Consider the following 14,345-nt stretch of genomic DNA (forward strand, 5'->3'; position numbering starts at 1 on the left):
GAGATGGCAGTAATTTGGCACTGACTTCAGACACGGGTTCACGAGACATTAGGCTTTCTGCAGACTCAAACACGTGTATTCAATGTTTGGAGAAATAAATACTTCCTGGCCTCATCTGTAAACCTAAAAATAAGTAAATAAAATACATTTAACACTCCACCAAACCATGACAGTCTTGGTCAAACAAATTTTATTATACTATAAACAGCATTCAATATTGTACCACAAAGTCTTGCAAGTTAAGCACTTTTCTCTTATTTCCACTGCATACCTAATCTGTGTACATTATTTACAAGTTTTTCGTCAAAAAAGATATAGTGTGTTCGATCACTGCTGACTGGACCTCTTTATGTCACTTTGAAATAAGGTCTGTGGAAAAAGTCAGGCAATCATTTCCATCACAAGCTCCTACCCATTTGCTAACATTCATATCATAAAAATTGACATTCATGGGGTGAAACCAGATCAAAAACAAATAATCTTTCATTACATTGCGGTAGGGATTTAGATAAACTGATAAAATCTTCTGCAAAATAGCGTCATTACCACAAATCTGTTAAAGAGGTAGCTTTAGTGGAACATACAACCTCTTAAATATGCTAATTCAAAGTGCAAACAACGAAAGCCACCCAATAGAACATAAAATTAAGATACTCATAGGATTTATGCTTAAAATGTTTTCACTTATCATATATTCCATTTATGTATTTCTCTTTCAAGTCCAGCTTCCCCTCTTCATATTTGCCATTTTGATGGGAAATATGGTGGGAGAAATATATTCAGTCAGAACACGACATACTTGTCAGGATAAAGTCAGACAACAAAAAGGTGGGGGGTTCAGGTATTCTAATGAAAATGTTAAGCAGATTTTTTTGTCCTTTGTTTGCTGTTACTTCAATCATACTCACATAAGTGGTCCATGATAGGCTGAATATTGGCACTAGCTGTAATTTCATTGCCAAAACAACTTGGGCTCTACAAGCCTACCCTATGGTAAGAAGCGCACGAAATGCAGAGATTAAAATGCATAGTAAGCGTATTCACCCAACCCCCCCCCCTCCAAAACTTTGAAAGGCCTGCCCACCTTTTGGAGCACTTATATATAAAATTAGAGTATTCTATGCATGTAACTAGTCTTTTGTTATTTCTTTCAATTACTCTACTGGTACAAAGGTCATATTAGGCAACTACAGGCCCAGTGCAAATTATAGATTTTCCTTTTTTTTGTGCAGCACCACTACAGCTAGAAGAAATGACAAAGGGTTACACAAGTAAAAAACAACAAATGAAAAGAAAAACCAAACAAAAAATGGTCCGGCTATGTTAAAATGAACAGAATGACAGAACAAATAGTTTAAACTTGGAAGTAGGTACTGTAAATTCTGAACTAAGAAGAGCAATACTTGTCTCTTCAGAAAGTGTCTACCAGTTTGATTCACTTTTCCCTTTTCAGAAAGTTATAAGGAATCCCCCCCAAAAAATGATCTTGTGAGAGTTAGTGGTATATTAGCAGTCATGGAGACAGTCATATAGTAGTAGTGGTACTTTTTTTCCCCCTCGCAAAACAATTACAATTTGTAGGTGGACGTACGTCAGGCACTTACGTAGAGATGAGCTTTTTGAGAAAACGTCACATGGACAACTGGTAACATAAGTATTCATGACCCAGGTTAAAAGAAACTTCTATAAAGTTGTGGAGAACAAGATACAAATCTATAGAGGACCCTTCTACAACTGTTGGGTTTCGAGTCTTCGACTGTTCTGGGAGCAAGTCCCACAGATCTGTCAAGCATCGAAGAGAACAAAGCCAGGTTGCCTGTGCACAGTAATTGGAGTAGATGGGATGACAAGTAAACTTTGATTTGTTTTTATCTGTCCTTGGACGTCAGCTTCTCAATCAGCTCTTGAAGGGGCGCCAGTTCTTTCCTGTCAATCAAGTTGAACTCCTACAAAAGAACAGAAAAGATTAGAGGGGTGTGCCATCTGGAAAGCGAACACTGATCACAGATGACCTTTGGTTTACTTGAATGTCAACAAAACATCTAGCGTTTGACAATCACTCACAATGAAAAAGGAACTAGTGAGCATAATCTTTGCAAAATGCTTACTGGGTTCCAACCAGCTGAAATTATAGCATTATTAGCATCTTTGCCATTTTGTCTCAAGCCCTTCTTTAAATGACTAAAAAAACGTCTATTATGTCAAGCAGGTTTTTCAAAGGAAATGTCAGAGAAGTTTCTCTGTTTATACAAACTGTGCCACTCACCTGAACGAAGAAGATGAAGTGTTTGAAGGAGGTGTTGAGATGGGCCTCCTCTTGCAGCTGGATGACTGAATCAAAGTGCTGGTGGTAGATGTGAGCGTAGACACGGAACAGACGCTTCAGGATGGTCTTTGCCACTGACATGAAGTTCTTTGGGAAAGGGACACCTAGGACACAGTCAATAGAGGAAACAGGTTTAGATCAGTTTATAAGATAAAAAGTTACAATATGGCATAAAACCACTTTTTCTTTTCTGATGCTAGTATTAAAACCATGAGTATCGGCTGATACTGATCAAATCTTTTTTCTTTAAAAACTATTAAAATTTACAATGAGCTACTTTTAATAAAAGAACTTTTCAGCTATTAGCCTGGTACCAGTATAGAGAAATATCTCTACTTAAAGTTCTCATTTGGTTATTTTTAAAATATTATTCTTCCTTTATTATCTAAATAAACAAATTTTTGCACATAGCACGTTCAATATAGACCTGAATCTGTTTGTTTGATTAATTGCAGCCTTTCTTGAAAGGAAAATGATGATTTTCTGGGATCACCATTTTATTGGGTTTTATAAACATGTATTAAAACGTATGTAAGAATACACATTTAAAGCAGATAAAGGAGGAGGAAATTAGCATAGTGTAGTCCGTCTGAACTACACTATTTCCAAACATATTCACTCACCCATCCAAATCACTGAATTCAGGTGTTCCAATCACTTCCATGGCCACAGGTGTATAAAACCAAGCACTTAGGCCTGCAGACTGCTTCTACAAACATTTGTGAAAGAATAGGTGGCTCTCAGGAGCTCAGTGAATTCCAGCGTGGTGCTGTGATAGGATGCCACCTGTGCAACAAGTCCAGTCGTGAAATTTCCTCGCTATTAAATATTCCACAGTCAGTTGTCAGTGATATTATAACAAAGTGGAAGTTATTAGGAACGACAGTAACTCAGCCACGAAGGCGCACAGTGAGCAGAGGTCGCCAACTTTCTGCAGAGTCAATCACTACAGACCTCCAAACTTCATGTGGCCTTCAGATCAGCTCAAGAACAGAGTGTAAAGTGCTTCATGGGATGGGTTTCCATGGCCGAGCAGCTGCATCCAAGCCTAACATCACCAAGCGCAATGCAAAGCGTTGAATGCAGTGGTGTAAAGCGCTGCCACTGGACTCTAGAGCAGTGGAGACGTGTTCTCTGGAGTGACTAATCACGTTTCTCTGTCTGGCAAGCCGATTGGATGGTTCTGGGTTTGGCGGTTGCCAGGAGAACGGTACTTGTCTGACTACGTTGTGCCAAGTGTAAAGTTTGGTGGAGGGGGGATTATGGTGTGGGGTTGTTTTTTCAGGAGTTGGGCTCGGCCCCTTAGTTCCAGTGAAAGGAACTCTTAATGCTTCAGCAGACCAGTTTGGGGACGGCCCCTTCATGTTCCAACATGACTGCGCACCAGTACACAAAGCAAGGTCCATAAAGACATGGATGCGTGAGTTTGGTGTGGAAGAACTTGACAGGCCTGCACAGAGTCCTGACCTCAACCCAACAGAACATCTTCGGGACGAATTAAGAGTGGAGACTGCGAGCCAGGCGTTCTTGTCAAACATCAGTGTCTGACCTCACAAATGCACTTCTGGAAGAATGGTCAAAAATTCCCGTAAACACACCTAACCCTTATGGGAAGCCTTCCCAGAAGAGCTGAAGCTGTTATTGCTGCAAAGGATTGGCCAACATATTAAACCCTATGGATTGAGAATGGGATCTCCCTCAATTTTATGTGTGTGTTTTGGAAATATAGTGTATGTAGTTTGTCAGGTTAAAATATAAAATCCAACACAATTTCAAAATCACATTTGTAAGTTTGGCTGGTTATCTTGAGAGTTTTATAAACTATATAGAGCCCAGTTGTTTACCAAAGAAGAAAAGAAAGGGAAAAAAGTCTAATCAATCACTTCTATCAATCTAATACACATGTACAAACATGGGTGGGCAATAAATCATATTATATTCCATTATACCACAGTTCAATACAATACAAACACTGTCAGTACTTACAGAGTACTATCATTATGCATATTGTGTACCATGAAAATGTCTGAAAGCATCCTGATAACACTGTTGCCATATCATACCACATATGTTAGTATGTTGCATACTGTACCATACTATACGACTTGTAATTCTCTCTCTCTCTCTCTCTCTCTCTCTCTCTCTCTCTCTCTATATATATATATATATATATATATATATAAAAAAATAACAGGATGATGTTAGTCCTTAAAAACAGTTCCTTTGGGTTGAGTACAATGAAATTGTGGACTCATAATTCAAGAGGAATAAGCATAGTTTAGCCTCAACTGTTAAGTGCAATATGTATGTGAGGATTTGAGAAACCTGTGTGATCCTACCTATTTTTGAAGGAAAAAGTGTTTCATCATCAAGCTGGTCCTGGACCCAGGTCATCAGGTAATCAATATACTTGGGAGCAGAGCATTTAATTGGCTTTTTTATGTTGGTTCCATCAGCCCAGTGATATTCGTACCTGAAGATAAAATCAGTTCAAATATGCAACTGACAATCAACAATCTCGAATCACAGAATGAATCCCCATCTCAACCCATTTTAATATGTGGCATCCTAATAAACGTGTACACAGTTATACTGCTGCTAGTCTCACCTGCAGAAGAATAATTTCCGAGGGGGCGATAAGTTTTGAACACAAAGGGGGCCACAACAGGGATTTTGTTCAAGGTACAATCAATGTAAGGGTACCAACAAAGGTATGTTTTTTCCCTAAATTTCCCTAAATTAAGTTTTTGTACCTTTTCATAAACTAATGTTTTAAAACAAAACAATAAAAGGCATATAGAGGTGTACAGGTCACTAGAATTTAAAAATATATATATTTGTAATGGAATATACTGCAATTATGTTCCACAACTAAAGGTACTGCAGACATATACTTGAGGGCACCAACCCAGTGACAGTAATGGCAGTACAGATGCAAAGTAGGTTCAAAAGTAACTCTTACTTAGGTCCAGCAGACATTAGAGGGCAGTTTTCTTCAGTGCAGAAGTCAGTGATGGTCCCATACAGCATGTTAATCTGATTAAAGAAGTCCACAGCTGGGGAAAAAAATAAAGCTGATCATTAGAAGCCCATTCCATTGCACAAAATATAAATGAGCAATTATCTACGTTTAGAAACACAGATCTCATTCAGGTAAAGAGCATTTCTATTTTCTGTAAGTCTACTGTAACTGTGGTTTGACTATATGCTTCAAACGTTTTTTGCTAATTATCAAAAGAGATGTACATTTTGTGTCTAACAATTAGGCTATAACCTAAAAGCAAAGGAGCAAGGCCTCATTTGAGTTCACACCCAAGACCTCAGGATCATGTTTCAAAACAACATGGAAATAGTATAAACACTCATTGTTTTGAGATCATGCAAACATGGTGCATCACCTGAATTTCAATTCCTGAATGTTAGTAGTGTATCTGCCCGTTTTTATTTATTGCTGATACCTTCACTTTTATATTATCTATCAGTCTCCTTCTCTGCAACCAGGCTAACAGTGTAGGAGTTACACCCATTCGCTCACAGTCCTCTACAATTAGATGAAATTCAATACCCTGGCCATCTCAAACAGACTGCCACAGTTTTAACCCACCCTTGCCTGAGGCTAGCAGACACATTAGGAGCTAGTTCCCCTGCCTTATCTCTATTGTTATAAATAGGCTGCAACCAGAGGCAGCAGGGCCAAGTAAACACCTTGAGGATAGCTGGTATACAAAATAGGCAGCAGCATAGCAAAAGAAGGTCTAATATATAGCTATGTTTAGAAGGGAGGAAAGGAGCACCAAAGACGCAACCAAATCAATGGAATGCAACACAATATTGATTTACAGGGGGAAGGGAATTATGTAGCTATATTGTGTCAGGTTAGAGTACACACTAGGAAACCTATTTTTACTCCGTCAGTTCAGTGTCTTGGGAAAGTCTGCCACAGCTGAATGGGGCAACGGGCCACTGAACCATGAGGAACATCAATAGAAGTTATATAATGGCTTGTCATGAAGTATGCAGCATCAAAAGATGCAATGACCCAGACCAGCATGTATGTTCACTGATCCATGGCCACTAATAAACCCATCTCTGTTGTACACAAAGAGACACTCAACCAGTGGTCAGTGGCTAGCACGTTTTTGAGCATGTTACCAGATAGGCAATTACAGCTACATTTTCAATTCAGTGGTTAAAAACACCACTTTCAACATTTTTTTTAACTTTTTGTTTTAATATGCCTACAATAAATTGGCAAAATATGACAAGGAGCTTACACCTGACAAATAGCAATAAAAACGACATCTGCTTATTTTAGTCTCCTGCGCTGGTCAACAGCAGCAGTAGCAGCATTTGAATAACAGTCAACGTGTCCGCTCTGCATGAAACCATTTCACAGCTTTTTTGAGGGAAACTAAATAAGCTCGCTGTCTGTTTATGTTGAAGGGGTACAATGTCCAAAAACCTCCTCACTTCAGGTTTGACATCACTTAAATCTCACTCTATATACGCAATACAGCAAAAAAAATTACAAAAGCACAAAGGAAAGATGCTGCTAGCAAGCTGACGCCATATGTAAGCATAGTTTTTCATTTGATACCTTGGAGGACCAACTTTTCTCTGGACACATGAAGTAGGGAGGCACATCAATTCTATGAAGAAGTTCATATTAACTATTTTTATTTATTGTCAGCTCAGTTTGGTCCTACTGATACAAATACCAATAAAAGTGAACTTGTCCATTATAAATATGAGTCTTCATTTTAGTGCTTTATTATTACCAATTTCAATGCTGAGGGCGCTACTAAGAAAGTGGAAACATGCAAGTATGACACTGTCTAGTCTCTAAATGTCATTCTGGAAGCTAAGAATTCCAAAACCAAAAAATAAGTAATCTGTCCTTGGAGCCACAAGCTGCTGTCTCATATTTCCAGCCTCACAGTGTCTGGTACAAGTTAACTCTGAGCTACAAAGGCTCTACTACTCAATTACATAAGCTTTAATTTGGACTTAACTGCTTGACTTCCTATTCCTAATTGGTGAATGCACAAAAAAATCCCATTTTTAAATGTATATTTCACTGCAGCTTAGTCAAAAATACATGACTATATATGCATATTCAGGTTTTATTTAGGACTATTTTCTTTGTGGTATGCCTTTAACGGTTTCACTGCTAATGCATTCTGAAATAAAACTGACAAACCAAGAAAGAATAAAATTGAAATATTTCTAGATCCTAGGGGGATTTTAAGTCCTCATGAACAAGGTGAGATTAAATGTGAGAAATTTCTAAGCATCTGAAAAGAACAGATGCTAGTTATAAATCTAAATGAATAACAAAGCCCTGCAGCAAAACTGCATCATACTGTATGCACACGGTGAAATCACATGGTGCTTACTGTTGACTGCCACCCATTCATTGAGGTCCTCTCCGTCTGGGAGCATGACAGCCATGCGCAAGTTCCCACTGCCCAGTGTGGCCTCAGCATGCTTCAGCAACTCATACTGGTGCGAACCCTCTGGAATATTCTTCTTGGGCTTGAACGTCTTTGACGAACGGCTTCCACTGTGAGGGTGGCGAGAAAGAAAGCAGATATCAAAGTGAGAATAACAAGTCAGATTTAGCAGGATATTCTGAATGCCACCCCCCAGCCCCTGCCCCTGCCCCTGCCCCTGCCCCCCCCACACCCCGAATAATTGAAACATAACTAGCCACAATGTTCTTTATGACCTTGGACTTAGAAACACTCCCCTCAGGGCAGCTTCACCTTCAGTCTTCCCAACCGAAGGTGGCTGAACAGAACAGCACTGTAACAACATGCCGTAGAGAACACAGAGAACTTCTGAAACGCTAAAGAGTTTCAACAAGGCAGCATGATTTAGGCTCTTCTGCTTCAGGCAAGTGAGTCTGCTAAGGCAATAAAATATCACCAAAGGCCTAACAATACTACAGTGATATTGATTCATAATAAAGGGGGCAAAGTGTTAATGTACTTAGTGTTCTTAGAAGGTATGCCCTGATCCAGTTTTTTTGCCCTCCTGACATGATCCTAGTACTTCAGTACAGAGTATCTGGGTTTATTATTGAGTCCCATACATAACATATGCTAGGCTGCAGGAAACCATCATTTTAGTATGTGCACAATGTGACACTCTGAAGTGATGTGTCTTCTCTAATATCAACCAATCTGATTTGGCTACTGATTACTTTAAAATGGGGCAATGAAATGTCTTATTTTTAATATGTACATAATCTTGCTTTTTACTTTGTATCATGAATAGGGTAAGACTTCATATGCATGTGCAAAGTAAGATACTCCTAATTCTTGGTTTTGAATGTGACACGTCTGCTAATGTTAGTTTTAAACCAGAAGTGGTGTGGCACTGCTGGTAATGCAGTAAAGCAGAATGATTCCAACTAATGCTTTAGTTTTTACACCAGTCATGACTTGTAAGAGAGAAAAAAAAGTGTATTTTATGAATGTTTTATGGATAGCCACACTAACAAATTCCATGCATTTTATTCGTTGGCAACTGCCTAGCTCAAGCTGTTGAATCGCAAAACAGTGGCAATACACGTCCACTGAAAAACAATTTTTACACTGCCAACTTCTAAACCACTTTGTCACATTCTAAAAATGTGCCTCACTGCTGCAGTTTGGAGATAATGTCTATTTTTGCTGTGCTACAACAATTCTATAAAGAGTGCAAAAAAGAAAAAGAAAGAATCAAAACTGGACTGGGCTTAATGTAGCCAATCCAGTGAAATGCCTGGAATGGCTCCGGATCCGGACATGCTTGGTTCTCAAATGGGCTCTTCTGACACAGCATTCATTTCACCAACCTGAAATGTTTATTTTGCAAAAACTAAAGAAAGCTAACAATGACTCAACAACATTAATTCATTTGTTATAACCAACATGCAATGTCGTGAAGTTCCTTTATGCACTGCAGTTTACAGAATGCATCTTATGCCCACAAACTTAAAAAATATTTGATATATTTTAGTACAAACTAAATATGTGTTATATAAATATTTGTTAGTACAAACTGTTATTGCTACGAATCCATGCAATACACTAATTAGCTAACTAGCGAGACAGCCCTCAGTGTTCATATTTCCAACAATCGACCCATCTGTCAGTAGAGCATCTTTTGTACAAACACACAAGCACGCAAGTCCTCATAAGACATACACAAACCATTATCCCAAATATCTTCTCAGGTTAGCACATACTTTACACAACATGTCACATGTCTCGGGCTAAATAAGTAGGACCCAATAACAGGAAGAAGGGTATGTGTTGCATGGGAAAGAAAAACTTGAGTAATAAATGTGCAAAACACAAATGTCACAAAAAACTAATATTGGACAAAAAGGGAATTAAGGCTGAAACGAAAGCAGGCCAACCATTACATCATCAAAGACAAGAGTCTGAGAGATTACTGCCTGGACTTGACCAATGCTTTACATTTGACCGAAAGCTCCTGATATCAGACACCACAGTTCATGTCTCCTTGTAACTGGGCTTGACTTTAGAAGGCAAGACCTTTGAGTGGTGAAGTCCAGCCGAGTGACTCACTGTTATTTTTACAGTAGCTTCTAGCTAAGAGTTGGTTTGGGAGTGAAGGCTGATGGACAAGAACTTAATCCGTTTTCCAGCAAAGACCAAAACTAGCCACGAAGTTAAGTAAGACACTTGCTCTATCTTACACAGGCTAGACTATAGGGCTGGGTATTAAAGATGTGCAACTCAACTCATTTTGATATTCGAGAATCTGCAAGAGTTAATGAACTGATATTCAGTCAACTGTACATAAAGAAACAAATTAGCAGCAAATAGAGGAATACGTTCGAAACGTTTAGGTATTCATAATCAGGATATCAGTAGTTTTTGCATTTTGCATTTTACATTAGTTAACCTAGACAGCAATAAAGCCGCCCCACATCGCCAGTCTAAATCACGTCCTTAATAATGAGTTCACGTTAATGCACTTGTGCTTCGGCGTGGCACAGGGTCATTTACATACAAATACAAGCAAATCCTGACACTTTAGAGTCCTGCTAAAAAAGATGTTTAATTGAATTGTAAGTCAATTTCTCCGCTCCTGCTAAAATTGAATGAATATCCAGATAATGGCTGTAGTATTCGAATGTTGGCATGTTGAACAGTTAACTGAATACTTGAGTGCCTGTGATAATCCCTACTGGGTATAATTTTTACATTTTCGATAATGATACCATTACTGATGCTTCTCTAAAGACTACTGTTTTTTTTTCAATACTTTCTATTGAACATAATCCTTGGATTGCAGATTTATGGCCATGCACACTTCAGAGATGTACAATTAATTACAAGACGCCATGACTGTCCTGTAATTTATCCAATCACCAATCTAGGTTTTAGAACAGGCATGCTTTTTGGCTTACTGATGCTGGTAAGAGGGACATTTGGTCCTGAAGGACATTTTTTTCATAAAAGCTCTAAATTTAGAGGAGAAGTAAAACTGATTAGTAGTAATGAAATCCAGCTGCATTCACTTAAATATTGAACTGTGAATCTATATGGCAAAAAAGGCAGTTGCGGCGGCATATAAAATAAAAATAAAGCCCGTTCCAGAATGACACACAACCAAGAGAACAGTTCATGTTCCCTCCAAATATGAAGAAATAAATGGTCTTTGTTCTTTTATTATAGACCTCATGTCGAGGACACTCTCTTATTTCAAGTAACGGTTGCAACATGGGCCCAAGCAGTGTCTTAAAGCACTGAACTAAAAGCGAGCTTACAGAAACAGGCAGAGATAAACCAATAGAGATAGTTTCCTTTTTAACTGCATACTTTCTTTATACTGAAGGACTGCTCTTGCTGTGCCCTGGAGCTGGGCAAAGACCTGCTCTGATCACTGGTTAGACCCTTCACAGAAGAACCTAAAAACAGCATAGAGCCCTGTTGTACACTGTTTAACAAGCAGATTCAATTTATGTAAAGACTTCATTAGATTATCCTCTAAAAGGACATTTTATTCTTGAGTACTAGACAGTTTTGAAACAACCTCGGTTTCATGCTTTAGTTTAGTCTTTCACACAAAAGAGTGCCTTTAAAGGGGTTTAGGAGGGAACTGTAAGCTTGTGAGTCAGAAACCACCAGTCAAAACACTGAAAAGCAAAACGGAGGCAGAGACAAACAAGTATCTGCTGTTCACTGTTAACATATTATTTGCTACCAAGATCTGCTGTTAAGGTTTATTAATATATTACTTGTCTGACTTGTTCAGGTCTTTTATGACGAAATAAATTAAAAATATAGCAATGTGATCATACCTTAAGATGTTTCATTATCCGTCATTAGAGACGGCACCAATCTGATACAAAATACCGCCGCCAGGCCGGTATCAGCATGCTGGATCATGATTTCAGAAAGGAAAAAAAAATCTCTGATCCTGCAGTTTAGTGTGAAACAGCACACACTCACACAGTGAGTCGGAGTAGGTTGAGCATTAGTTACTTTTAGATGACCACCGTAAGTGTTTACGTTAAAAGCAGATCGTTTCAATAAGATGTTAAATTATCTGCTGTGTTAGTTACGTATAAGCTGTCCAGTCAACAGCTCTGTTAGATAATAGCAAATTTACTAGAAAATTAACAGAAATCATTTAAATGGCATCCAAAGAGCCTGACAAACAACTATAAAAGGCACAAAGTGTCCTAACAGACTGACACAACATGGAGCCTCCTTTATTTACATAATATTCAGAAATTAATGCGAGCTAGTGTAAGAGCAACACCTGAATGGGAAAAACGCTAACAAACCACTGCGGATTAACTGATCAAAATCCATCATAACTATACTGATATCTCTGCCACACAAGTGTCCATTTAGCTGTATTGATAAACACTTACAGAGATGATTCTTCAGTGGCTCTATTCAGAACCATGAACATTCAAAGAACCATTTGCACGCGTAAATGGTTCTTCTTTGCATTGGTGAACTGGTTCTTCAGTTTGAGGGAGAGTGTGTTGTATGTGGTTGTAAACGATTTTTATGGTATAAACTTGACATCGCAACAATAGCAGAACGTTTTTCTATAAAGAACCACATTCCTCATCAATCTGAAGAACCGTTTAATCATTTAAAGAACCATTTATGTACGCAGAGTATTCATGGCTCTGTATTGAACCGCTGTCTTTACTAAAGAACCGTTTTTAAGAGTGTGGGTAACAGAGAAGTTCAAAATACACGAAAAAAAAGAAATGGTAAGTAATTTCTGGAAGACTGGGTCCTGTTAACTCTGTGGGAATGAGCTTTCTGTCTAGCTGACATGTACACGGCTCCTCTTGGCGTCATTTAAAGCCGAAAACCAGAACAAAACAGTCCGATAAAACAGCGGTGTCGGGTCTTTATATACTAGTTTAGCACAGAATCATGGCTTCTTTGACTTTACTAGAGTAAAACTCACATCATTAGAGGCACAAAAATATGGTAAAACTGAAGCTTAACAAAAGCGTTGAGCACTACTCGGGGTTTTAGTATCTTAGCCCTGTACTCCATTAGCTTCTCAGCTAACGCAGCTTCATTCACAGAAAGCCTGCGGTCGAGTCTTCGTGGACTGCTAGCATAGCAGAGCTCCAAAGTTCAGATATAAGCTTTTGTTTCGCGTTAACTGGCCAGACAAGTCACCCAAACAATACCTTTCGGAAAGGAAAACGAGAAGATGAGCTCGTCTGTCCATACTGGCCCTTCCACGCGAGGCACATGGTCTCTATTCAGCCGAAGCCAAAAGCGTTAACGTTACTGCGGCGGTCTGGCCGCTGCAGCAGCAGCAGCGCAGCGACAGCTAGCTTAGCTCAAAACAGAGATAATAAAAACAAGTCATACTCACAACAAAAAGCTCATATCTACGGCGAAATGTATCCAGTCGAAGTAATGATAAAATGGTCGTCGTTATAATCAGGAAAGGAGTGAAGTATGATATAATTCAGGGGAATGATTCCCAACACGCTCGCTCGTCCAACAGTTTTCCCGACTGAGCAACTAAACTTCTCCTCTACTCCAAGTCCCGAGCGTCTCCCGTCTCTCGCGAGACTTTGCGGCGAAGTGATTTGTTATGTGGTTTCTGGGAACTAAGCTTTGATATTCCTATTTATTTTGTTAACAAACTCTCCGAGGAGCGCGAATTTACAACAAAGCCTGTACCTTTTAATAATGAGAATAATTTGGCAATATTCGACTCGCAAACAGCGTCTACGCCACCACCAGGAGGCGACATCAGGAGATCACTTTTTAGACGAGTGTGGAAAAAAAGCCAAGAACTAAAATTAGCCAGCATTTTTTTTCCTAAAATAAGAGTCGCAGTCCAGGGACCTAAAACAACGACGGATCTGCCCGTATGTTTAAAGTTAAAGGATAATTCATCGATTTTATTCTAGAATTTTTTTTAACAGTAGTTTTGAGAAAAGATTTTGGCCTAAAGCTTATATTGTAAATCCTTTCAGAGGTTTATTTGAGCTGTAGACTTTGCAACCACTGTTCGGTTTCACCACTCATATATGAAATTTGAAGTACATTAAATATAATCTTCATATTTAAGCTAAACTAGTACAACACGGTCGAGACTTTCTTTACACAAAAATGATGCATTTTTAAGATTTAAGGTTAAGGTTTCTGTAGTCGTGCAGAATCTTCTTATAATCTTTAATATCCTCTGTATAAATTTCCTATATAACTGTCTTATTAGAATAATACTTGTGCAGTATCCTGTAGTAAACTGTAGTAATTGTCTTAATTTACTATACGTTTTTAACTGAATTGTGTAGAAAGTATTGATGTAGATAGCATTTTTCATAATTATTTCTAGTTTAATTACATTTGCCTACAATAACTACTGAGATATCAAACAATATCAATCAATAGGATTAAAATCAGATGTGGCAATAATTTTAGAAAGCATACCACAGTTTTTTTTCGGGTATTTATTGAGCCAAATTAGAACTTTTATTTTGAATCACCGGGTCGTCAGT

At 38.4% G+C, this 14,345-nt stretch overlaps 1 protein-coding gene across 1 annotated transcript; it reads right to left on the reverse strand.

Moving 5' to 3' along the window:
- Positions 1 to 173: 173 nt before the first annotated feature.
- On the reverse strand, positions 174 to 13,604 carry mob1ba (MOB kinase activator 1Ba). Its single transcript, XM_017695495.2, has 6 exons — positions 13,208 to 13,604; positions 7,723 to 7,889; positions 5,289 to 5,382; positions 4,666 to 4,799; positions 2,267 to 2,430; positions 174 to 1,946 (listed from the first exon to the last, which is right to left on the reverse strand). Exons 1-6 carry the CDS (start codon positions 13,219 to 13,221, stop codon positions 1,869 to 1,871), a joined length of 651 nt encoding a protein of 216 aa, XP_017550984.1. The 5' UTR covers positions 13,222 to 13,604; the 3' UTR covers positions 174 to 1,868.
- Positions 13,605 to 14,345: the final 741 nt, after the last annotated feature.

The sequence above is a fragment of the Pygocentrus nattereri genome, chromosome 20 (genome assembly GCF_015220715.1).
Source record: "Pygocentrus nattereri isolate fPygNat1 chromosome 20, fPygNat1.pri, whole genome shotgun sequence".
In the NCBI taxonomy this organism is placed as follows: domain Eukaryota; kingdom Metazoa; phylum Chordata; class Actinopteri; order Characiformes; family Serrasalmidae; genus Pygocentrus; species Pygocentrus nattereri.